We start from the raw sequence: 24620 nt of genomic DNA, 5'->3' as shown, positions 1-24620 counted from the left end.
CAGTCACGGAAGGTCGACGTCCGCACGGTCGTGTCCTTTACGAGATTTTTCACTTGTGAAATCAGTTTTCTATGTGAACCTCAGTGAGAAGAAAAAAAAGCGTGACTTACTAACATTCTTTTCTCGCCTTCGATTCTATGAATGTGATGCTCCTGTTTACGTGAAGTCTGGTGCCTCACGCCCTTTGCACCAATTTCGCGAAACCGCACTGGCCCCCCGCCGTCTTAACACCCGCGCTAATGGCCCCGTAGGCGTACGGGCAACACCCCTACGGCGAACCACACAAACTGCTTTCAGCAACACGCAAGGCACTCTCCTTCGGAGTGGTGAAGACCCCGCTCCCTTTCACCATCGCGTATTCTCTCCTCCTGGGCGACCAGCTGCAGCGTAAGTGATGAGAAGGATGACACTACCGGACTGTACACGCAAAAAGCAAGCAGCGTGAAGTTAACCGCTCCTTCCATGCGCGTACAAGTACCCCCACAGTTAAGCCCCCTCTCCAGCCCGTCCCCGCCAACGGAAAGGCAAGGAGGACAATATGGAAGAGGAGGAGGGTGATCGACGTCTTCGTCCCAACGGCGAGCCCGCGACCACACACCGCCTCCTTGGCCGTGAGGGCACAGACGCCGAGGAAGCCACAAAACACCACACGCCCAACAGAGCAGCAGCAGCAGCGATAGCAGGATGACACGCTCATTCACTTGGTCGGCCCTCGGCTTTTGGCTTCTGCTGCTGCTGCTTTGCGGCCAGGCTGTCCAGGGCGCCCCGGAGCGCAGACACCGCGGCGACGGCTCGTGCCGGGCCGCGGGCATGTGCTGCCCTGGACGGGACGCCTCGTGCGTCGTGCGCAAGATGATGACCCACGCTTCTATCGGCGTCACCAGCGGACCGAACGCCCTGGTCGAGGAGCGCGACGAGCAGTCCTGCTACTGCGACCACGCCTGCATGCAGCTCGGAGACTGCTGCGACGACTTCAAAGAGTCGTGTGGAGGTAAAGTCATTTTTGTTTCTTCTTATTGCACCATGCAAAATGCACGGCTCCTTGATTTGAAGCGCCAACTTCATTAAAGCTTCATCGGGTAATAAAGTACAGTAAGATCGCGTGAACCCAATGTTTGCCAATCACAACCGCATGATGAAGCAAAAGATGAATGGGTGTTCATTCGCGTGACCAAAGCGCGTATACTGGAGAACCTCATATTACGATCTCGATGCCATTACTGTTGCTAGCGGGTATAGAACACCCCGACTGCAAGCTTCTTCATCACTGGACTATCCCGGGGGCGAATAAAACCCTGAAGACATACTTCCCAGAAAAAAAGATGTTGAAAAAAAAGAACGCTAGCAGTGCCTATGTTATTCCTCATGCATATTATGCGGTTGTATTCCATAAATATAGCTCTCTTCCCGTAACATACATACTAATCTTAAAACTGACATGCTTCCAATTCGTCCTCGAGCGAGCTCCTAACGCTGTCCTTGTGTCAGCGTTACTGTCGTATAATATACACTTCAGACCCAGATCTTCACCGAGCCACAAAGCCGATAATCAGTAGTGCGAAAATCAATACTATGGTGAAATTACCGATCACGCTGTCAGACCGGTTACCTTTCTTGTCGAACTAACGTAAAAAGTGCGCTGCTCAAGAAATGAGCGGTTGTTCATGTTATTGGAGCACGTTGCTGCATTTACACGTCAGCATGGGCCTTCTTCTGCTAAAACTAATTAATGAGAGTAATATATCTCTTTTTTCCGAAACTGAAGTGCACAAACTACGCTTCCGTAGATGCTGTTATACCGCTGAAATTAACCATTTATAGAAATCAAAGGAAGAAGCGCCCATTTAAACAACAAGCCGCAACATGGCTATGAAATAAGGGTGGCGTTTAATTAACAGATTAAATTATCAGGCATGTGATGTTTCTGAGAAAATAATTTTCGCGAAATAAGTGATTTCTCATGTCAACTTAAAAAAATATATTCAAAGCATCAACGTCAGACACGCCGTGGTGGAGGCTGTCGATTAGGTTTCAAAGCTTGGATGGGACACCTCAGCTTTTCCACTGCTTCAAAGTGCGGCCGCACTGACCGGGAATCAAACCTGCGCTCTATTGTTCAACAGACCAACACCCCAACTTTTCATGGAATCATTATGGCTTATTAACTTCCTCAAACACTTTGCTTCGTCTCCCTGTGTCCATGTGCACGTCAACCCCAATAATACAAGCGACAAAAAACGTAAAAAATCGTGACGATGTTTTCAAGCATGGGTCCTTTTACCTCATGAGTGAAGTCCTTGCATATCTGGCATGTGCCTGTTTTTATGAATGTCAGTCGGAAGTAGCACTCCCCATTTCCGTTTAAGTGTATGTGTCTTGATGCGCTTACCCGTTTGAATTGAACCACTGGCTAATCAAGTGAAACGCTGAATTAAGATTTCAATTAGTCAAAAAACTGTCAGCTTTCTGTTTTGCTAAAATTATTCAACTGCCGTCGCACACTTGGCAACCTACACAATTCAAGCAAATTAGCATTGGGTAGATATATTCTTTCTTTCTTTATTAGTTTATTAAAAACAATTTTAAAAGTATCCAAGGAGACACGGCAAAAGGCAAACATTGCCTGACTGGGCCGTGCCACCTATACAGTATAGCAGCGGAAAAAGTCATTCACAAATGCAAAAAGGTACATGAAAATCAATTACTACACCTCTGATCAATATAACACAGTCATACAGCAGTAAAAAGAAGAAAACATGAAAACAATTTTAAGCCAAAAAATTTCCACGCACAACTCTCGAGCAGAAAAAGAAAGTCGCATTATACTCATCTACACACACAAAAATATAAAGTGATTCCCTGCATCATATTGCACTGCCTTCAGAACAGCATTGCTTGCCAGGACGCTCTCTGTAGCGAGGTCATTGCATTCAGCAGTTCGGGTAAAATCTCTTAGGTTTAGCTTTGTGCTATCAAACTTCCTGCTGATACGAATGTCGCTCTCGTATTGCCCCTTCGCTAACGCCTAAAGCATACATAATCAGCTGGCTGACGTACAGGCGTATTCGGACAGCTTCTTCCTCCTTAACTCCTTCATCCGAATATCACTTACCACCATGTCACCAGGGTGTCAAGAACATGCTATCACGAGGACACGTCATCTATTTTGTAACACGGAAGTCATGCAAGAGGCAGTGAAGCTGACCCTTGTTGTGAGATGGACTGCTCATATCAGTGCTATCTGCTACGACCGTTATGCTTACGCACCATGTATATACAAGAACTTCGCCCCCAACAATTCTCATGCTATCTTTGCTTACGTCCTTTAGCCTCAACCTTTGATTATATTTGCTTTCAAACGATAATTTATTTGGTTTATTCGCTGTGCTATATTAAGTGATAAGTCACATGACGTGGTCTAAAGAACATGCAAAGGGTAAAATGATAAACTGCGTCGTAAATTTGCATTATACGGCAAGAAATTGTTCACTCTTAGCGGGGAACGAGAGCTAGACAAAGTGACACAAAACGAACTATTTGCGAAAACTCCTTAAGAGTTCCACACATACATTCTTTTTTTCGATATAGGCTTGCCCTTGGGGAATAATACTTTCTGTGTGCCCCGCCATGATAGTCTATAGTGGTTAAGGTACCCAGCTGCCTACCCGCCGGTCGCGAGATCGAATTCCGGCTGCGACGGCTGTATGTTCCATGAAGCAAAAATTTTGTAGGCCCAAGTGCTCAAATTTGGTTTCACGTTGAAAGGACCCCAGATGATCCAAATTTCCGGATCCCTTCACTACGGCGTCTCCCATAATTATATAGTGGTTTGGGACGTTAGGCCTCACTTAACAATCAATCAATGAATCAATCCATCGATCATCAATACTTTGTGTGTACATGTGCAATACATTTGTACTGTGAGACTGGTGCTTGCATGAGCTCAAGTCTCCTAGAATCCGTTGTCGTGTATCTTGTGGCCATATGCTCATATGATATTGTACGCATATCCGTGCATCACTAGAACAGAGCAGTATGGACACGTGCACCTCATTGTGCAACATAAGTAGATATCAAGAATGTGTTTGCGCAGAAGCCTACTTAAACTTTTGTTGGTAAGTATATCATGCACTGCATCAAAAAAAAACACGTTTGGCAGCAGATGGTGAGAACATTTTTGATGGCAACTTGACCTATTTTAAAAGTATGAAGAAGTAATCTGAAGCCCAGTGTCTTTTTGACCCGCTGGGACACAACTTCTGGCCCATACTAGAAATAGAGGACAGAATAAAAAGCTAAGTTTAAGCAATATATTTTTATTGGGAATAGGAATATGAGCCGTTGTTATACCATAGAATTGGCATTTTTTTTCATGTAAAGAATATTATTCGGTACGCGTCAAGATGTTTATGCATTGTCAGCTGTTTTTTTTTCATCATGTAATAAAGGCAATATTAAGCAACAATTTTCCAATGTACTTTTATTTCCCGTTTCTTTAAAACTCAAGTTTAACTGTAATTAGTGGAACTGGTCATCCAAATTTAGTGGAATTTTAACGCAAAATAATTCATGTTCCCACAGTTTGAAGCATGTCAAACTGCACGAGGTTGTTCAAATTATTTCGGAACCATCTGCTGTTACTTGAATGATTCCTCACCGCACTACGGCCGACTCTTCGTAAACTTTGTATATATGTGCAGCGGTCTTACAAAAGGTTGCTGAGTGCAGTTCAATGCAAACTGCTTTGGAAGGGAATGTTACCTTTGGTATAGGATAATCAGCGACCTGAGCTTCTTCGCGTTCCCTCTTTTTAAAGATAGACGTCAGGAAATTTTTAATACAGTTCTTGTTGAATATGCTGTGGCAGAATGTGAACAAATAGGGCAGACACAAAGAATGAACATTCAGTATAAAACACACTAATGGAAAAAGGTGGGGCTAGGATAATGCTGCCTTTAATAACGCGGTAGTGTTAAATGGCTCATTTTGCATAAATTACGGTGTCGCCGTTGTGTGCCGGCGTCAGTGTCGTTGGTTGTTATTGAAAAATTACCTTCTTGTGCATTACCGAAAAGTCGAGAAAGAAACGAATAAAATAAGCATTTCCGGGCCCGAGTGAGGATCACACCCGCGTCGTTTGCGTGGAAAGCACGTGTTATGTCTAACAGCCACGCGACTGCACTTTTTTTTTCTTTGTTACCTATCGCGTAACACTTCTGCTTCGAAGTACGGTGAAAATAACTTCCTCTGCTAATTAATGCAGTGAAGATAGCGTTCATGCTTTGCGTACACATGCGTCCTGCTTGCATGTTTCACAATGTAACCTGCAATGTCATAGCAATATTGCGTGGTAGGAGCGTACGTTGCCATCGGGCGTCAGGACATGTGATTATTATAATAACTTCATGGTTTAAAGTCGGCTATTCGTTACAAATGACACTCGCGTTACTGCGCGCATTTTCTTAAGAACCCGTATTGGATGCATAACAAGTTCGGAAACACTTCACAAGCATCATTGCGCGTGGCTTAAAGCATGCTACCCATTACAAAGAACAGAGCCATATGCAGAAGCTTCACTGACACAAGCCAGTTTCATTTTTATTGATTATATTGTAGTACTACACAATTTACACTTCTCTAATAACATCATAAAATAAGAAGTATTTACTCTGTGGTTGAGGTGCGTACTATAGACACTAGATACCGCTATCACGTTTAACTCTTAAAGCTGAAGCATAAGGGACCACAATTTTTTTTACTAAAACACCAAAATGCCAGATTTAGAAAAAAACACAAAAATAGAGCATGCGCAACACCACCAGTTATCCGTTTGCTTGGTGGTATTCTCCTTGACTATATGTTCTAGCACGTAATAGAGTGTCAACACTAACAAATAACTCTAATAAACTATTTATGAGTCTTACATAGCTCAAGAATACAATCACACAACTTCGTATATACAACGATTGGCCTAAAACTGATCAACATCTCGTGGACGAGAAATGAAGAGGCGATAGTAGTTTGTGAAAAATGATTCTTGATTTCTGTATTGTCTGTAATATTATTCTTATCGGTTACGCTGCACACGCATATATATATATATATATATATATATATATATATATATATATATATATATATATATATATATATATATATATATATATATATATATATATATATATATATATATATATATATATATATGTGTGTGTGTGTGTGTGTGTGTGGTTTAATATTTTCCCCTATATTTTCTTTGCCGTTAATGTCTGTTAGATCTCATTTCTCATTATATTGTATAAAAACACAGAAAAACGAGCCTTTAAGTATTCCCTTCTTTTAGTTATTGAAGTTCGCCAACATGCTTTCTTGTGGCCCATATGAACGTCACAGAATTTGCGTACTTTTTATCCGCAACACTGTATTATTCCCCAAACAGAATCCAACTTCCCACACACATGCAGACACGCTGCAAATGTGGCACGTGTTTTCCTTTATTTGAAGGTATAAATCAACTGTTTGTTGACGCAAGTGAAACGTGCTCGAAAACAGGTTGTAGCATCAAACACTTCAATTACTGACTGACTGAACTCTTTGTTCTATTGTTATACGTGACTTAACCGGTGCTTCAATCAGAGTTTTTGGTTGTCAAACTGCGTGTGTCAAGAACAACAGCAGCAGCACTTTATGCAATCTGTTTTATTCAGCTTAAACCCTCTCTGTACGGGTTGGGCCTTTCAACTTACGTTCGCGCTTCGCAGAACACAAATTACTAGACCGAACATGTGGATACTTGGTAACCAAGGGACGTTGACGATTGAGGCTAATAACCCCTTTCAATTTCTTCTCCCTGCTGCTTCGTTGGAGGGAACATACCTAATACAAGGTATTTCTGTCTCAAGGGCGAGGGGGAGAGACCTCAAAAAAAGTTCTCCTTCACGAAGAGAATGCAAGTGCGAGTGAAAAGCACTCTTGGTGGAACTTGTGTTATGCCCTGAAGCACAAAGGAACCGCCGCAGCGCCGCTTCAGCCTAGCTGTCATTAGACGGCGCGGTGTGGCCTGGTGTGAGAGTCGACTCGAGAGCAGAGTTCACTGACTGTCTCTTCAAGGACAGATGTTACGCACAGCGAGAGCGAGGAAATCCCTCTCCGGCTCTGCGGTTCGTTCACATAACGGGTGTTCTTTGTGGTGAGACCGGCGACCCAGTATAGCCGCGTGCTCGCGTCGGGGCACGCACGGAGATAACCGCGTGTCGCGTGTCTGGCATCGCTCCAACTATATTAAGTGTGCTACAAGCACGGGAAAGAAAGTGCGGAGAAAGTGCGTAGAAACTGACGCCTCCCCTCTTCGGAGTGCCAGAAGGGTTCCGCGGCTAATGACCCCACGGCGGAGGGTCTGTAACCGCAGAATGAGCAGCTGCTTGATAGAAACTGCCGGAGGCATGGTTTCCACAGTGCACATGCTCCTGAGGGGTTATGGATGCACGAAGAGAGTTTGCAACTTCTTCCGTCACGAAGCAGAGCAGCGTTTTCCGCTTCGTGCGGCTTGTTCAGAGGCCATGTCACACACACACACACACACACACACACACACACACACACACACACACACACACACACACACACACACACACACACACACACACACACACACACACACACACACACATTCACAACCAGTCATTCTTATTGCTATGTGATTCGTTATGAGTCTTCATAAGCGTCAAAGAAAGATAGTATAGTCAAGAAGGGAAAATTATACAACAAAATGAGCGCTAATACTCACGTCTGTTTATTCCCTTTTTTTTACAGTAGCACCTTTTCTTCACGCTCAAATGGAGCTGCGCTGAAGCAGTACCATTTTATCATGCACCAACTCACCCAGTCAGCAGTACTTGTCGACTCCATAACCTCGATATATAAGCATGAAGGCGCCCAATTTCTTTGCAAGTTCTTTTTCCCCATCTGAGCTGAAATCATGATAAAAGAGTGATTTCAATGAGAGCTGCTTCGCTCGGATTTATATTTATCGCTGAAACTCGACCACGTACCGCTCACTCCTGCTACACCTGCTGAATAGTTGCCGTAAATATTAATTATAAGAAAACTTGTGCTACACTCTTTGGCTTCGAAACGTCTTTCTGTATATAAAGATTTTTTTACTTTGTTTCTTTAATTTTCGTCACAAAGGACTCTAGTATGAGTAGGCAACTGAAATGCGCTATTCAATAACTATCCAGGCGTTGTGATAAGTGAATGTTAGCTGTAAATGCCAGCAGAAACAGAACCGGAACGGACAACCCTAGCTTCTAGTTACTCAATAGAGGCATTGATATGAGAAGTCTAGAGGAAATATGCCAGCTTATAAGCTGCTGTAGGCGAGGTAAATTTACATTATTGTAATGCGTTCTCAAGTTCAACAATTTTTTGTTGTCAGCCTTGTGTCCATCCTGAAATAATTTCATGTCAGATGTGTGGTACGTGCATATGCAAGCTACAAAGGATGAATAATAAATGTGATCTAAATCTGCTGCGTCTGCCAGTGCGACCTCAGCGAATGGCTCATCAATAAATTGTGCTTCTATTCATTTGCTAATAGTGTCGGACTGCAAGATGTCTGAATGGGGCCCGTGGTCTGAGTGTGACACCGACTGCGGGCCTGGGGGCATGGGTCGTGAGCGCACCATCCTGGAGAAGCCACGGAACGGGGGTCTGTCTTGCGGTGAGCTGCGCCAAAGGCGTGGTTGCTATGGACACCGGTGCAACAGCAAGCCTCAGGACAAGATACACAGAGGTATGTTACCTACAGTCTTCCCTTGGAGGCGTGAATGACAACAGAGCAGCAGTGCCTTCGCATATTGAACTCATGCACTCTCTTTTGCGTTCATGTACCTCCACTGGTGTATCCCTAACTTGCGCTTGTCGATAACTACTTTGCTCTATCTTGACCATCAGCTGCTTTGCAGAGCTCGCAATGCCAAAATGATGACTTACACAGCCTCCAAACGAAAAGCTATGGGAGTTATTAGAGTGCATTCAGCACTTTTAAGTGGGTAGCACTTTAGGAGCAAGGCTAGTCGTACATTTATAGGTCTCGCATATCGTGGTAACGCTCACAATAGAGCGCTCATACAGGACTAAAAGATGACTGGCAATTCTGAAAACCAGAATAAAATAAACAGGCAAGATCTAAAATAATACAGCTAACCACGCTAATCAAGAAGCAATTGTTATAATTAACTTAAAAAGTTGGCTGATCCCTTCGTCATAGAAATTGGTGTCATATAAAAGCTAAACGTGTTCTTCCAGTAGTAGCTGCATGTTTTCTGTATGAGAGAGCCCGCGTTTGACAGTCATACAATCGTTTATTGTGGTTGTATCCACGTTGATGTTTGGTGGTACATTTATATTTCAACGGGTAACGCTTATGACTAAGGCCTAGACAAACCATTGTGGTCATACATTATTGTGGTAGCTATACGACGAGAGCGCAATCGGAGAAAGCGGTGTGAAAGCCAGAAGAGTGTCACTGGTAGGACGTTGAACTCGGGCTAAGGTCACGCACTAGCGGCATGTTAGAATACTTGAACACCGTAGCCCGACTAGAGGGAACAGAATGGGCTTTGTGTATTTCCCATTGGCCGACTGAGATTTTTCGTGGGTCGAGAGTGAGTCCGGAAAGCGTAATTACGGCAACACGAAGCACATGACAGACGCGCGTCACAAAGCTATGGATGGATGGTCTGAGTGAGGCTGACGCTGTGGATAAGGTCGCCACATGGCAGTGGTCTGCGTCGACATAATTGCACTTTTCTTATTCGAAACGATCTGAATGGAACGGAAACAAGAAATGACACTTTCAAGAAACTTATCATGGAATTCACGGACATGATGCACATTTCATTTTAGCAAGACCACTGTGAGATGACAATGGTAGATATAAAGGCGTGTTTTTGAAGCCAGACCATGGTACGGTGAATGGCAGTACTTCCATGCATCAAAGGAAAAAAGTGATCGTGGCACTGTGAACAGCGGAGCCGCCAACTCTTGTAACGAACCAAAAGGTCGTAGGTTCGACTCTCATTGATAGAAACGGGCGTATTTTGAGCGTGTGTATGTTTGACGTAGTTTCCGTGACTGAAATACATCATTAAAGTCTTGCTGAACCCAGGCAAAAAACACATTTATGTTAAAATTGATGAAAGTTCCTCGGACGCTTCCGGCCGACTTCTGCGCCGCGCGTGGTGAGGTGCCACGGCGTAGAAGAGCTCACGCACGATCACACGTCACGCCGGCGCTTCGATGGTGCTTGAACAACCTGACGCACCCTTCTTCTGACGACACGTATTTCAACTGTCGCAACAAGCACGAAGTCAATAAAGCGCATAAAAAGTAGTGCACAAGTTGCACACGCCGTTTGTAATACTCCCTAACAAAGTAATACTGCTGCCGGGGAAAACGTGCATGCTTATGTCAAACATGGGCGTTATTGGCGCTTTAGTAAATGGAGTAGTGATAACTTTCAGAACAGAAATTGCTGCCTTATTACGCTACGCCCTTCCTCGGGTTTCACAGTAATAGAGCGGTGTTTGACTTCGGGGTTTCTTTCGAACTAGACAAGGAATCCTCCATACGCCGCTGGCCTCTTCTATTGTTTTTCGCACATCTGCTACATCCCTCCTGTACTCTTTCTCTTTATCCTTCTTCTACAAAAACCTATCATAAGCTAACTGTATTTCTTTTATGTTGTCTTACTTTCAGTGTATATACTGCAATTCGACACTCAGTTTTACACACAAAGCTTTGCAACTCTCAAGCTGTTCCCAGTAGTGCAATATGGGTATTAGGTATGGTACAACTAATTGCGCATATAGATTTGACAGTTAAGAAATATTTACCAGCCGTTCGAGAGTGCATAAAGTGTATTTTCAAACCTTATATATAGATCGCAGTATACTCCTAAGTGTCAAAGGCCGAAGCCAGCGAGTCGCTTCTTGCAAACGTCACGGCGAATATCCATATACAGACTGCTCTCAGCGAGTGCGCCTCTTCCGGGCATAATCACACAGGGCGAGAAAGCGAGAAAAAGGGGATGGGTGTTTTCATCCCTCCGCGTGCGTCATGGTGCAAGACCTCGCGACGCGATATCCGTCAACCCTCGGCGCATCCCCCGCGCTCAATCAAATATACGCGGAAGACGGCGAGAGTAAACATACGACGTTTACTGCTGCCACGCGTGGTGTGGATTCGCAACGCAGATGCGGTCCTGCGAGGACGGCGTGCAAGGGCTCGGGAGTGCGTTCCTTGGAGGCGAGTGTATTGACATTGGCGCCTGCTTCGCGTCTCAAGACGAGTAAGGTTACGACGGCGTCTGGCGTACAGCGTTGGGGGTCACACGAATAGTTCACGCACGGGGGATGTCTACAGAGATCAATGCCCCGAACCCGCCCTGCTTCGGGGCTAAAATTGCTCGCTGACGAGCAATACTGACGAACAAGCAGGACTCATATTCACATGGTGGACTAGCCGCTAGTATTGGTTGTAATGCGAACAGATCTTAGAGTTCCACCACACAATGACGCCCAATGGCTCCGACAAAAATGCAAATATTTTCGCATTAAAGATACTTCGGCTCTTAAATTACATTACGGCTTTGCTCTTTTTAGCAATGCCGGCAATGAACGCTCCAACTCGGCCATAATCTTCAGTCAACTTCCTTCGCAGGGTGAGAATTCCGTGCCACTGTTCAAGCGAGGACAACGTAACTTTGCACAGCCGCTTCGAAACTATTGTTACATCACCACGCTGTTGAACTTTGTGCTCTTGTTTAGCGCATCTTCTTCATAGTGCCTGTTCACTCACGTGGACAGTTGCGGATAGTAGCTGATTCTGCAAGAAACCCGTTGTTTAGAAAATTTAGCGATGATTTGGAGATAAGCTACCTACGCACGATTGCTAATCAACAAAAAGGAAACACACCCTTTTTTTATTAAGCAGCTTATCAAGGGAGCTGCATTGAGAGTGCAAGAATGCTCTATACGTTCTACAAATGGCCAAGCACTGAGATTTAATGGCACAGAGCCTAACAACAGGCCAATAATACCGGGGTCATAATTCCCGAAATTTTTTTTTCAACAGCATGTTTCAATTGGTCATTCGGTTTCGCTTTAGCTTCCGCATACCAATTGACTAAAATATCCTCTTACGAAAATTTGTAGCCTAAAAAAATTCGTAAATGTAGACCGAAGTCTCATTCGTACGCTCTGTGTGCAAAGTCGAGAGAGTTATGATATTTCCTAGGCAAACCATGCAGATATTTTGGCAGTGCTATTGAAACGAAGATGCGCGAGCCTACGGGGCGCGGAAGAAGAAGAAGAGTAGTGAAGCGGCGCCTGGACTGTGTGGTTGGGTGGAAGCGTTCTTGGCCTGTCTCAGAAGTACGCTGCTATTTCACAACGCCTTTTCACCTCATCTGTAAATAAACACAGTCACTCGCAACAGTTTGGTGGAAGGTGCCGGGTACATCGATCTGGACGACCCAGCTCTACCGATTTTGCGACGGAGCAGACGCTTGGCAGGCTTGCCACCACAGCTACCAGTCATGGAGGACGCGGGAGCAGGCCATAACAACCTCGTTGCTGATGAGCAACACGCTCACCCGCCAGGACAAGATCGCTGCGGCATGCCGGAACGTCAGCCGAGGACCTTTTCGGGGCAGCCGGATGACGATGTTGACGACTGGCTCAAGCACTACCAAAGAGTGAGTCGCAGCAACCACTGGAGCACTGCTAAGCAGCTCGAGAACGTGGTGTTTTTTCTCGTCGGCACCGCGTCTCTTTGGTTCGACAACCATGAGAGTGCATTGACCACATGGGACATTTTCGTGGACGAGCTGAAGAGGTGTTTTGGTGACTCAACAGCTAAGGTCAAGCAGGCGGAGCAAACGCTTTCACGCAGAGCTCAGTTACCTGGCGAAACATGCACCACCTACATCGAGGCCGTCTTGAAGCTTTGCGGAATCGTGAGTGCGACCATGTGTGACGAAGATAAGGTAGGTCATCTCCTCAAGGGAATCGCGGAAGACGTGTACAATTTCCTTATCACTAAGGAAGACTTACACACACCTTCCGACCTAAGGAGACACTGCTGAGCGTTTGAAATCCTAAAGAGGAGGAGAGTCCTACCAAAATTTGGACGTCTTGACAACGTGCCCAAGATTGCAAGTGTCAACCTTCCATCGCAGGACGAGATTTCTTCTCTTATAAGACGAGTGGTCAAGGAAGAACTTGCTCAACTGCAAGCTGTGGACACCGCTAGTGTCTGCCATCAGTGTGCATTCGACCAACGGCCCCGTGAACCACTGGTACCTCGGATGCGACAGAGCTACTTTGAGCCTCGCCCGAATTACACCGATCGGTTCGAACGGAGGAGTGAACGACCACTCGGAAACCAGGAACGCAGGCAAGCTGCGTCACAGCGATTCACTCCTCGACCACCATCGCCCGGCTTTTATCAACCGACGAGGTTTACTTCGCCGGGGACGACTAGACGCGACACCCGTACTTGCTACAACTGCGGGCTACCTGGACACATCGCTAGGTACTGCTACCGTCGCCAGCAGCGAGCTCCACGTTTCAACGTGTACACGCCCTATGTACCTGCTGGCGAGTCTCGACCATTTCAGGGCTCTTTCCAACAGCAACACGCAGCACGTGCTGACTCGCCTTGCTCCGACCGCAGCGTTACCCCACCACCAGCACGCCAACAGCGATCCCCGTCTCCGCGTCGCCGCTCGGGGACGCCACCACCACTGGGAAACTAACTGGTGCGACCAATGGGGGCGAGGCCGCAAAATCATCTTCCGCAAGACCCCCTTGTGTTGTAATGGTTGAGAACAAAGTGAGTGTTTTTGTAGACAATGTGAGTACTGTTGCACTAGTTGATACCGGTGCTGCCGTTTCCATAATGAGCATGTCTTTTAAAAGTCGCCTAGGGACGAAAGTAATGTTTGCTTGGAGTCGGAGTGCTACGTTCCGCGGCGTAGGGGGAGAAACGTTGAGCCCGGTTGGAGTTTGTTCTGTTTTACTTTCTATAGGAAATCAAACGTTTCGAGCGGAACTAACGGTGCTTGCACGAGCGACCCATGACGTCATTCTAGGTATAAATTTTTTGCGGGAATGTGGTGCAACTCTAGATTGTGGTAGTGGTGGGATTATTTTTCGTCCCGTGTTGCCGCCTCCATTGACAAAAGATACCGTTGATGACTGCTTGGAAGTGTTTTCCGTGTCTGAAGACGTCTGCTTGGCCCCACATACCGCAATGTTTGTGCGTGTAAACTCTTCGCGTTCTTGTGCGGGTTCTTACTATGGTTTAGCCGAGCCGAACTTCAGTAACGCCCTTAAGAAAAACGTTATCGTGCCTCGTTGCCTCGTGCTCATCGTCGAAGGTTGTGCCGATTTGTGGACTGTGAACGTTTCCGCGCAGCCCATATATCTGCCTGCAGGACTTAAATTGGCAAGCTTTCAAGAGCAAAGTACTCTTACCATACGGTCACTCCAACTGTCGGTGGATGTAAAAAAACCCTACGCCAACTCGTACCGCGACTATTCTGCCAGCATTGACCGTATGATTAACAAGTCACTTCCATCAACTCAACGGTCGCTGCTGCAGGAGGTGATCACATGCTACGCCTCAGTCTTTGACTTTGCCCAAGACGAGACGTCTACCGTTACGCCACCGTCTTCACGTACGCAACACCGCATCTATACAGGCCAAGCACCACCAATACGCCAGAAGCCCTATCGTGTCTCGCCTTCCGAAAGGAAAGTCATCGCTGAGCAAGTTGAAGACATGCTAAAGAAGGGCGTCATACAAGAATCGTGTAGTCCATGGGCAGCTCCTGTCATTCTAGTGAGGAAAAAGGATAATTCATGGAGATTCTGCGTAGACTATCGTCGCCTAAATGCCATCACAACAAAAGACGTCTACCCTTTGCCACGTATAGATGACGCCGTGGGCTGTCTGCATTCTGCCTCCTATTTTTCTTTTGTTGACTTGCGTTCTGGGTATTGGCAAATTCCTATGCATCCCTCAGATAAAGAGAAGACGGCCTTCGTAACACCAGACGGTCTCTTTGAGTTCAACGTTATGCCTTTTGGTTTGTGCAATGCTCCAGCGACATTCGAGAGATTTATGGATACAGTACTCCGTGGACTAAAATGGGAAATTTGCATGTGCTATTTAGATGACGTGATTATCTACGGCAAGACTTTTCAAGAGCATAACCAGGGCTTGTCGCTTGTGTTTGAATGCGTAAGCTGGCCTTGTTTTAAACTCAAAGAAGTGTCGTTTTGGAGAACGTCAAGCCCTCGTATTAGGCTTTCTCGTGGATAAAGAAGGCGTGCGACCAGACCCACTGAAGACCGCAGTGGTTCGCAACTTTGAACCACCACGAACAGTGAAGGACCTGCGAAGTTTTCTGGGTCTGTGCTCATATTTCTGCCGATTTATTAAGAACTTCGCACAACTTGCCTCCCCACTGACGTCCCTTCTTCATAAAGACACACCGTACTTGTGGGATGATAAATGTGAGGCTGCATTTCAACAGCTGAAGTTTTTATTGACATCAGGACCCATCCTAAAGCATTTTGATCCTGATGCTTTGACTGAACTTCATACTGATGCTAGTGGGCTAGGTGTTGGTGCTGTGCTGGTCCACCTCTGCAACAGTCGCCAGCACGTCGTAGCATATGCCAGTCGGACACTGACCAGAGCAGAGACGAACTACACCGTCACCGAGCTCGAGTGCTTAGCAGTCGTCTTCGCCATTCAGAAGTTCCGACCGTATCTACATGGCCGCGAGTTCACAATAGTGACCGATCACCACTCACTATGCTGGCTTGTGGGACTTCGTGACCCGGCTGGCCGGCTGGCTCGTTGGGCGTTGCGCCTCCAAGAGTACAGCTTTTCTGTTACCTATAAGAGCGGACGATGTCACACAGATGCCGACTGCTTATCCCGCCTTCCTTCAGTACACACCAATGCTGACGACAATGACATTGATGACTATTTAGTTTCTGTCTCGTCCGACTTTCCAGATACCAGCAGCTTCAAACGTGAGCAGCAGCGCGACCCTACTCTGAAACCTTTGCTGGAAGCTGCACATAACTCCGTCGACAAGCACTTTAAAATTTCAAATGGCTTGCTGTATAAAAGAAACTATTCAGCCGATGGCCTCCCGTTGCTTCTAGTGGTGCCGGAAAGCCTGCGCCAGGTCGTCCTTCGTTCTGCGCACGATGACATAACATCCGGTCATCTCGGTTTCACACGTACGCTGCATCGACTACGTGAGAGGTTCTACTGGCCAAAAATGTGGAAGACCACAAAACAGTACGTCACCAGCTGCGCTATATGTCAGCGCCACAAGCCATCCACCACTGCCCCGGCGGGTTATTTGCAGCCCATTCCTCCACCGACATCCCCTTTTGAAAAAGTCGGCATTGACTTGCTCGGACCCCTTCCTAAGACTCGATCGGGCCACCGATATGTTATAGTGTGCGTGGATTATTTAACGCGTTATACGGAAACGGACGCACTGACATCGGCTACAGCAGCCGCTGTTTCTTCTTTTCTGTTACAACGGGTCATACTGCGTCACGGTGCTCCACGGGTTGTCATCAGTGACCGTGGACGACAATTTATGGCCGATGTGGTTGAAGAAATTTTGCGCCTCTGTGGCTCCTCTTATCGCCACTCCACCCCTTACCATCCGCAAACTAACGGTCTCACTGAGAGAACAAATCGAACTCTCACGAATATGTTATCGACGTACATTGATGCTGACCACAGGAACTGGGACGCCGTCTTACCGTTTGTTACTTACGCGTATAACACCGCCAAGCATGAAGTTACTGGAAATTCACCCTTCTTTCTGCTTTACGCACGAAATCCACAGAGTTTTCTGGACACTCTATTACCTTTCTCGCATCAGGAAGATCTGTTCATCGCTCAGACGTTGTGTCGCGCTGAAGAAGCACGTCAACTAGCGCGCCTTCGAACATTGTCTTCGCAAGAACACAGCAAGAGTCGCTACGATGCCAAGCATATCCCCGTAGAGTTTTCTCCTGGTGACTACGTGTGGCTGTGGACTCCTGTTCGTAGAAAAGGATTGTACCGGAAGTTTCTAGCGAACTATTCCGGCCCATTCGTGATAGTCACTCGTCTCGGTGACGTGAATTACGTTGTCGCCCGAGTCACAGCCAATAACCGGCGTTCGCGCACTACGCAAGTTGTTCACGTAGCCCGCCTCAAACAGTACCATCATAGGCCTATTTAACTCGCTCGGCGAGCTTCGTCTGCCGCCGGGGGAAATGAAACGAAGATGCGCGAGCCTACGGGGCGCGGAAGAAGAAGAAGAGTAGTGGAGCGGCGCCTGGACTGTGTGGTTGGGTGGAAGCGTTCTTGGCCTGTCTCAGAAGTACGCTGCTATTTCACAACGCCTTTTCACCTCATCTGTCAATAAACACAGTCACTCGCAACACTATGACTGACTGCTTGCGTGGACTCCTTTTTTTTCATTAGCATAAGCAGTTGTTGAAAAAGAGATGCCATGATACGTTTAGGCAATAAAGTTGAGGTAAAACATCACATAACAAATATTTTGCATTTCACGCAATCTGTAACTTAACGGTAAACAAGGAGAGATTAAAACTTTCCTTTTTCACAAACGCGCTTGCGTACACTTACAAAAACAATAATACTGGACTTTTCTCGTTTACACTACTTCCTCACGTGTTCAGGTATCTCTGAATTGGGATTTCATTGAAGAAACGGCTACAACGCCAGTTCACTGTTGCTTTTCCTTTCTTTCAGAAACGGCACTGCTGCTGCCAGTGACGTTCTCTCCGGTGCGTTCCATGAATGATTCGTACGACATCCGACAAAACCTCAAGTACTTGCCCAAGAGTGAGCTTAGCAAGGAGAACAACACCACCGCAAAACCGTAAGTCAGCGCCAATTGTCGCTTTTCAGTTTCCTGGTACAAGTATTTGCAACCTTCATACGTATAGGTCCAGTGAAACTTACGTTCATGCTACGAAGCGTGCCATGAAGACCATTTCAAAAAACAACCTTGAATAGGAACCACACCAATAAATTCAGGGTTGCAAATTTCGCTGGTCTTGTGGATGAAAGCCTAGTTGGACTAATAGTAGTGAGAAATCGGACCGCTGAGCTCATTTTCGAGAAGCGACAGCAGTGCAAGAACCCACACGCCGAATAGTAGAAGCAGCCGAAGTGTGGCCCTGTGCCCCTATGGCATTCGAACGTAACTTGCGCGTCTCTCCGCGTCTAGGCCGTGTATGTAATTAGCAGGTCATCGATTCAGGACCGGCGTGCAGTACGCTATTCACTTAAATTCCTCACCCTACCTCACGTCTTTACATTTGATCGTATTCGTCCTTGCAACACTCATATGATGAATCCGAGCGGTGCAAATATGAAGTGAACTAAGTATATACATGAAGTACATATGCTTTATTCGTAAGAGCTGGGGAAAACCGGTCGTGACCTCGATGAGAGTGGTCCCACGTCCAAGGCTCCACTGTCTATGCCGACTTTCATAAGTGACTCAGAAGCGCAAGCTGTCGCTCCGGGTCGACGCCAAATCACGGGCTTGCTGGGTCGCGTTATGGCTGGATAGATTTTGATTGAATGATTGATATTTGGGGTTTAACGTCCCAAAACCACTATATGATTATGAGAGACGCCGTAGTGGAGGGCTCCTGAAATTTAGACCACCTGGGGTTCTTTAACGTGCACCCAAATCTGAGCACACGGGCCTAAAACATTTCCGCCTCCATCGGAAATGCAGCCGCTGCAGCCGGGATTCGAACCCACGCCCTGCAGGTCAGCAGCCGAATATCTTAGCCACTAGACCACCATGGCGGGGCGGGGGGATTTTCACCCTCGATCAGCTAGCTAAGGGAGGAGACGTCATTACAATATTAAAGACGCTCTTACTGAGTTACATAGCATATAGTCTACCTTTCCACGTGCTAAATAAATCTGAAAGCAGAATTCAGTCTAAAATGAGGATTGTCTACAAGGCATTCCCAGGGCAACCGGAAAGCACAAATCTAAAAGCTATTAGAACTCGGAATATATATCACCTACCCAGAGCTAATGGCACAGATGTACTGACCACTCAGAGAAACCAAGTGAGGCAAAAGCGGGGAGAAAGACACTCGCTAGGATGAGTATCCACCGTACCCCCACAACCTCGACGAGGTTCTTGTAAAAATCCCCGAACCCATTCGCAGCAAGGTATTTGTACTTTCGTTGCTAAAGAACATAAACGTAAATACAAGCATAAAGCCCATAGAGTAGAGACAACCTTGCCGTTACCTTCAATGATGAATATTACCACGAAGCAGTATATATTTTAGAAGGACTCAACATCAGTAAATATTTTGCAATAACTTCAATAGGTTCTATTATCATGTTTGTACATTGCTGCAGTGACAATGCATCAAATTGCAACGCCTAAAGTGCAGGTTCCTGTTGCATAAAGGGTGCTATCACTTTATATATTTAGGTGTACATGCTGAACCTTTTTTGAAACATCTATTTTTCACGAGAATACAGTCTCTTTTTCTTTATACCTGTAGCTTGTCCGATGTGTTATATGTACACCCTTTGTGGTGCTTCTACATGCACTGGTTTTATCGCCGTACAAATTTTTTGGGGGTCGCTCAGAGTACACACGTCGCTTTTGAATTTCTGTAGTCCGGACAACGTAAACTCAAAATACGTCATGGACATCTTTTTTTTATTTGTTTTTCATTCTTAGTCAGTTGTACCGATTGGCAGTAGTAAACTAAAAAGGTTCCTGAGCTGTTCGGTTCATTTATCTTGTAATTTAGCAGTTCTTTGCTCCACAAGTATTTTTCTCAGGAAAACTGTGAAATTAACAAAAATGACATTCTACGGGTGCAATTACAGCGGAAGCTGTTATGGGATCCATTTTCGGGTCACGCGCATTTTCATCTTGCCCGCCGCCGCCACCGGTGACCGTAATCACATCGCGCGAAATAGAAAAAAAAAACCTTGCATTAGGCAGGCATCACCTAGCACTAATGGCACATTGGGGCTCGAACCCGGGTTCGCTGGATGCTAGCCCAGTATTCTAACACTGAGCTACACCGGAGCATGTTATTTGGTGTCAAACTTGCTTTAGGCAGGGTTGATGTCGGGAAATCAATCGTGTGAATACGACTCGTAAAGCATTTTAAAACAGCGAAAGAACAACCAGTGTGGTCACACAGTGCTATTAGCATAACAAGAGGGCCGTCCAATGGTCGAACCCATTACAAAAGCTTGTTCTTATTGCCCTAAAAACTTTGGCACGTACCCACTACAGCCATAATTCCTCATTATCATCAGCCATTGCATGGATAATTGGCACGAGTTTCCTTGCAAGTGTTTAGCAGATACCACGCTTCTCAGAAGAATGACGAAAAATAGCATAGCGAATGCCGGCCTACTACGCAAAAGTTTATTATAGTGCCCTAGTGGGTACCAAGCAAGTGTGCTTGCAGTAGTTACCAATGAGTGTGCTTGCAGTAGTTACCCAATGAGTGTTTTGAAAAGGCTCTGAAAGACTGCTCTTCTAGCTTTTGCTGTGACTGTGCTGCACCTACCGTGCAGGACTGGCGTTTTTTTTTATATGATTTCTGTCTGTGGTCAGGTGATTGGTCAGAATTCCCCAGAAGCATCCATGGGTCTGCCGGGTGCACTATAGTGTAGAGCGAACATCACTCCACGTGGTCCTTTTTTATTGCATAAGCTGGCCCTACAGCATTAATATGTAAACAAAATTCTTCAGCTGTGTTTCCTTCATGAAGTCGAGGAGGAACCGGTGGTGCAGACCATAAATTCCTTGTTGCAAGTCAGGCAGCCTGACACGTGGTCCTCGTGTTCGAATCGGCTGGGCGTACGGACATGCACATCTTCAGAGATGTGAATTATCGACCGCATGCATGACCAAAACTCTATTCTTAATTTTAGAGGGACGAGAGTAAAAGTCTCAATTGGCCTCATACATTCCCACCTTCATAGTCAACGACTTACACATTCATCGCACTCTCATCCCCACAGGTACGTGGTGCTCTTTGAAGTGACCAAGTCACGCAAGGCCTGCGAGGCTCTGGAGTCGTTCAACCTGCTACGCGAGGGACAACGGTTGTGCATCTCTTGCGAGGTAACGGCCATGCGCAAGCACTTGGGCCATCGATGCACGGGACACGGGCTGGAGGATCGCACGTCCCGATTCGCCGCCCTCGGTCACCTGCACTGCCACGGCCGCTGGCAGCGCCTCGAGCGCACTGACCGATGCCCACAGGGTCGGCAGCCAGATTTCATCTTCGTCTAGTCAGTTTCTCTCGCGTCATACTTTTCAAAGAATGTGGTCAACCGAATACACGGACCCTCGGCCAGTCTTTGAGCAACCCATGTGTCACAGGTTTGCGCATATCTTTGACATAGTCCTCGTGACCACCATTGAGTAAATTTGTCCCGCTTGTCAGTGGGATGCACAACAAGAAATGATGTCAGAATTCAAGACAGGAAAAAATGTTTTATCACCAGTATTACCTGGCGTTCACGACAAAATTGTCAGTCATCACGACGAATGTCCTTCTTTCTAGAAAGACCATAGGGGAACTGCATAGGCTACGAGAAAGTTAGCCTTGTCACAAAAACACAAGGAAGATGTAGCCGCATCGCAGCATCAATGCCACATAGGTTTAGGACTGGACTGCGGCCGGAACAATAGAAGCGTTTATATGCCTGTCTTGCGTTCTTCTTAATTACTGAATTGTGCGAAACATAACGCGGTTTGACAATAAATCTAATAGAAGAGGCACCACTTGCCATGAAGTTCCACATTTGAGATCACTGGATGAAAGGCAGTTTTATTACATTCGCACTCACTTTACTTCGTCTGCTCAGTTGTCCTAAAAAATTCCAATTCACTTGAACGTTTTGTGAAGCTGAGCTGCATTATTTGTTTCTTTCAGAGAGATTTAAATCTCCGGAGGTTTAAAGCTTATCAAATCTGGAATATTAAATAGGTGCTTGCAAGGTATGATGTATTTGTAAAGAAAACCTGTGGGCAGGACTCGAAGTTGTGGTGTGGAGCATGATGCTAACTTTTCACGCAGCTGTTACACCAATTCTTTACAGTCGAACCTAGCTTCAATGACACCTGCAGTTCCGTAATGCTCTAAACCCATTGCCTATCGCCATTGTATTCATTGAGTCTCGACTGTTTTGTGACTATGCGCTAAATATTACAATCAGGCAGTGTCCAGATGAAACACCAAGGGGCAAATGACTTCTGCTGTCTTGAGACAGAATTATGCTCTACTGAAAATAACTTGTGTGAAAATAAGCAACAAGGGCATATTTGCATAGAAGTATTTGCATATGTGCAGCCTTCCGCGAGAAAGATTCTAATAAGTAGTAAAGATTCCAGTGGCTCGGTTTATGAAAATAAAATTAAAAAAGCAGTCACTCCAAGACACACTGCCAACAAACACTCCAGTCTTTGACTGTATGTAAAGGAAGCAAGTATATATAGCTTGCTTGATATCGACGACTTCAAAATATTTGTTCTCACACCCCAATGCTCATATTGCAGCACTTCTCAAAACGTACCATTTTGGACCATGCTTTCCAGACCCTGCGTGCGCCACCCACATTTATTTGGAAAACGTTTGGCGACCTGGTGAATTCTTAATAAGTCTAGATCGCAATAAAGCATGAATCATTTGTTCTAATTCATTTAAGGTGTGGCGTTTCGTATACAATTAGAAAGATTCCGTGACGGAGAAAGCAGTCCATTTATTTCGTTCACTACATAACACGGTTTACATCCTATTTTACAAAGACGAACGTTTTTCCCACTTTCATGAAGCGTGCTCAACAACTTATACAGCCATAGTTAAAAAGCACTGTAGCGCAATGTAATTCCCACGCTATTCTTGCTTAAGCGCAGTACTTCATCGTCTTAATGTGTAACGTTTTCACTATTGCTTCTGTATTTCAAAATGTACCTTCACTCATTGGAACCACGGTTAATTAATTCCTTGCTTCAAAAAGCCTGTAGGTGCCAGGTACGCAAAGACAATGAAACATGCCGCAGAATAAAGACAAGACTGCTTCTGCTTCTTGCAGAAGCAGTCTAAGTACATCGCTTTACAACCTTTGCGAAACAAATGAAAACAGAGATAACTGTATACAAGAAAATTTGCATCCCAACATGAAGTCACCATTGAAGTAATCTGTTCGACTCGGTACCACAACTTCACATGTCCAGCAATTTCGCTTTTATAGTACACTCCTGAACTTGACACCACAGATAAAGCGGACCTATTGAAATCAATGAAGACATGATCTACATAAGTTGAATAATTTTGACAAAAAAGATGTTTCATAAAGCAGCCACAAATAAATGCACTGCCATCGACGTATCTCGGAGAAACATTGTATTGTAGAACGCTTCAAACAAACACAAGCAGACCGCTGTTGGTCACGAAGTTATTTCTTTTATTTTAAATGCAATTCATATCAGATCTCAGCTTTACGGTTGCTTGGATGCCCTCAAGATCACTGCTAATTGAACTATTGGTGGTCTTTTATTTTTGTATGCCAAGTAGTGACATACCACTCAGAATTCAGCTTGTAGTGTCTTTTTTACACTTGTTGGTGTTAGAAGTGTCCTTAGATTAGCCAATGTCAATAAACATTTTTTATTTCTGAATGACGATTGCTTATTTGTTGGCATTGCTAATCGAATCAATACTTTTATGTACCCACAAAACTGCTCAAAAGCAAGCCCGTTTTCAAATCCCCTGAGCTGCTAAAGTGAGTGTCGAATCAATTTATATATGTGTTTCCAGATACTTGTTCAATACTTTAAATGATACTTATTCCCAGAGTTTACGCTCCAGAAAAGAAGCACAAGCTAACAGCCACCACTGCAGAAGAACTCAATATACGCATTTATCAGCAGCATGCAGCCGTACGAAGGATGATGAGTATAATGCATGTATTTAGACACAGTATTTGAAGCAAGATCAACACCAGCAGCCATATGGCTAACATAAAGATTGCAGATGCCGTAGTGTATACCGGTGAATTTCAACCTGACAGTGTAAGCGAGCACCACTCACAGCCATAACGGTGGGTGGAACACACTTTTTTATCTGTTGCCGTCATGCAACACGTGACCTTATTACGAGCTGGCAGCTTACCACTGTTCTCTTGCATACTACCTAAAGACATCAAGACTGCCAGGACGAGACCGTCCTATCAATGAACGAAAAAAAGGAACTTGAAAGGCTTGCTTCTTTGTCAACACAACCTTCATTAAAACCATTGAATAACGAAGCCATGGAAGGTATAGAGGACGTTGTATATATTGCTCTAACTGTAATGCAGTCACTAAGACCAATAATTTTCATGCTCCTCACATCCATTTTTATTGTTGTCTATTTGAAAGTATGTGTTTTACTGAAAACATCAAGTTTTGTTAACTTTTTCTAGAAATCCTATTTTAA

At 45.3% G+C, this 24620-nt stretch overlaps 1 protein-coding gene across 1 annotated transcript; it reads left to right on the top strand.

Annotated features, from left to right (window-relative positions):
- The first annotated feature begins 590 nt into the window (after positions 1 to 590).
- On the top strand, positions 591 to 23821 carry LOC119170110 (somatomedin-B and thrombospondin type-1 domain-containing protein). Its single transcript, XM_037421163.2, has 4 exons — positions 591 to 991; positions 8600 to 8794; positions 17872 to 18001; positions 21157 to 23821. The coding sequence occupies exons 1-4, from the start codon at positions 685 to 687 to the stop codon at positions 21428 to 21430; spliced, it is 906 nt and encodes a 301-aa protein (XP_037277060.2). The 5' UTR covers positions 591 to 684; the 3' UTR covers positions 21431 to 23821.
- Positions 23822 to 24620: the final 799 nt, after the last annotated feature.

Source organism: Rhipicephalus microplus, unplaced genomic scaffold (assembly GCF_043290135.1).
Source record: "Rhipicephalus microplus isolate Deutch F79 unplaced genomic scaffold, USDA_Rmic scaffold_21, whole genome shotgun sequence".
NCBI lineage: Eukaryota > Metazoa > Arthropoda > Arachnida > Ixodida > Ixodidae > Rhipicephalus > Rhipicephalus microplus.
The sequence above is the reverse complement of the archived record's forward strand: the minus strand, read 5'-3'. Positions and strand labels throughout refer to the sequence as shown.

What these genes read in the sequence shown, in the direction of transcription:
- LOC119170110 (XM_037421163.2), top strand. Translation starts at nt 685, where the DNA reads ATGACACGCTCATTCACTTGGTCGGCCCTCGGCTTTTGGCTTCTGCTG. An exon ending in CTTCAAAGAGTCGTGTGGAG is followed by an intron (nt 992 to 8,599) that starts GTAAAGTCATTT and finishes ATTTGCTAATAG; the next exon opens with TGTCGGACTGCAAGATGTCT. An exon ending in TCAGGACAAGATACACAGAG is followed by an intron (nt 8,795 to 17,871) that starts GTATGTTACCTA and finishes CCTTTCTTTCAG; the next exon opens with AAACGGCACTGCTGCTGCCA.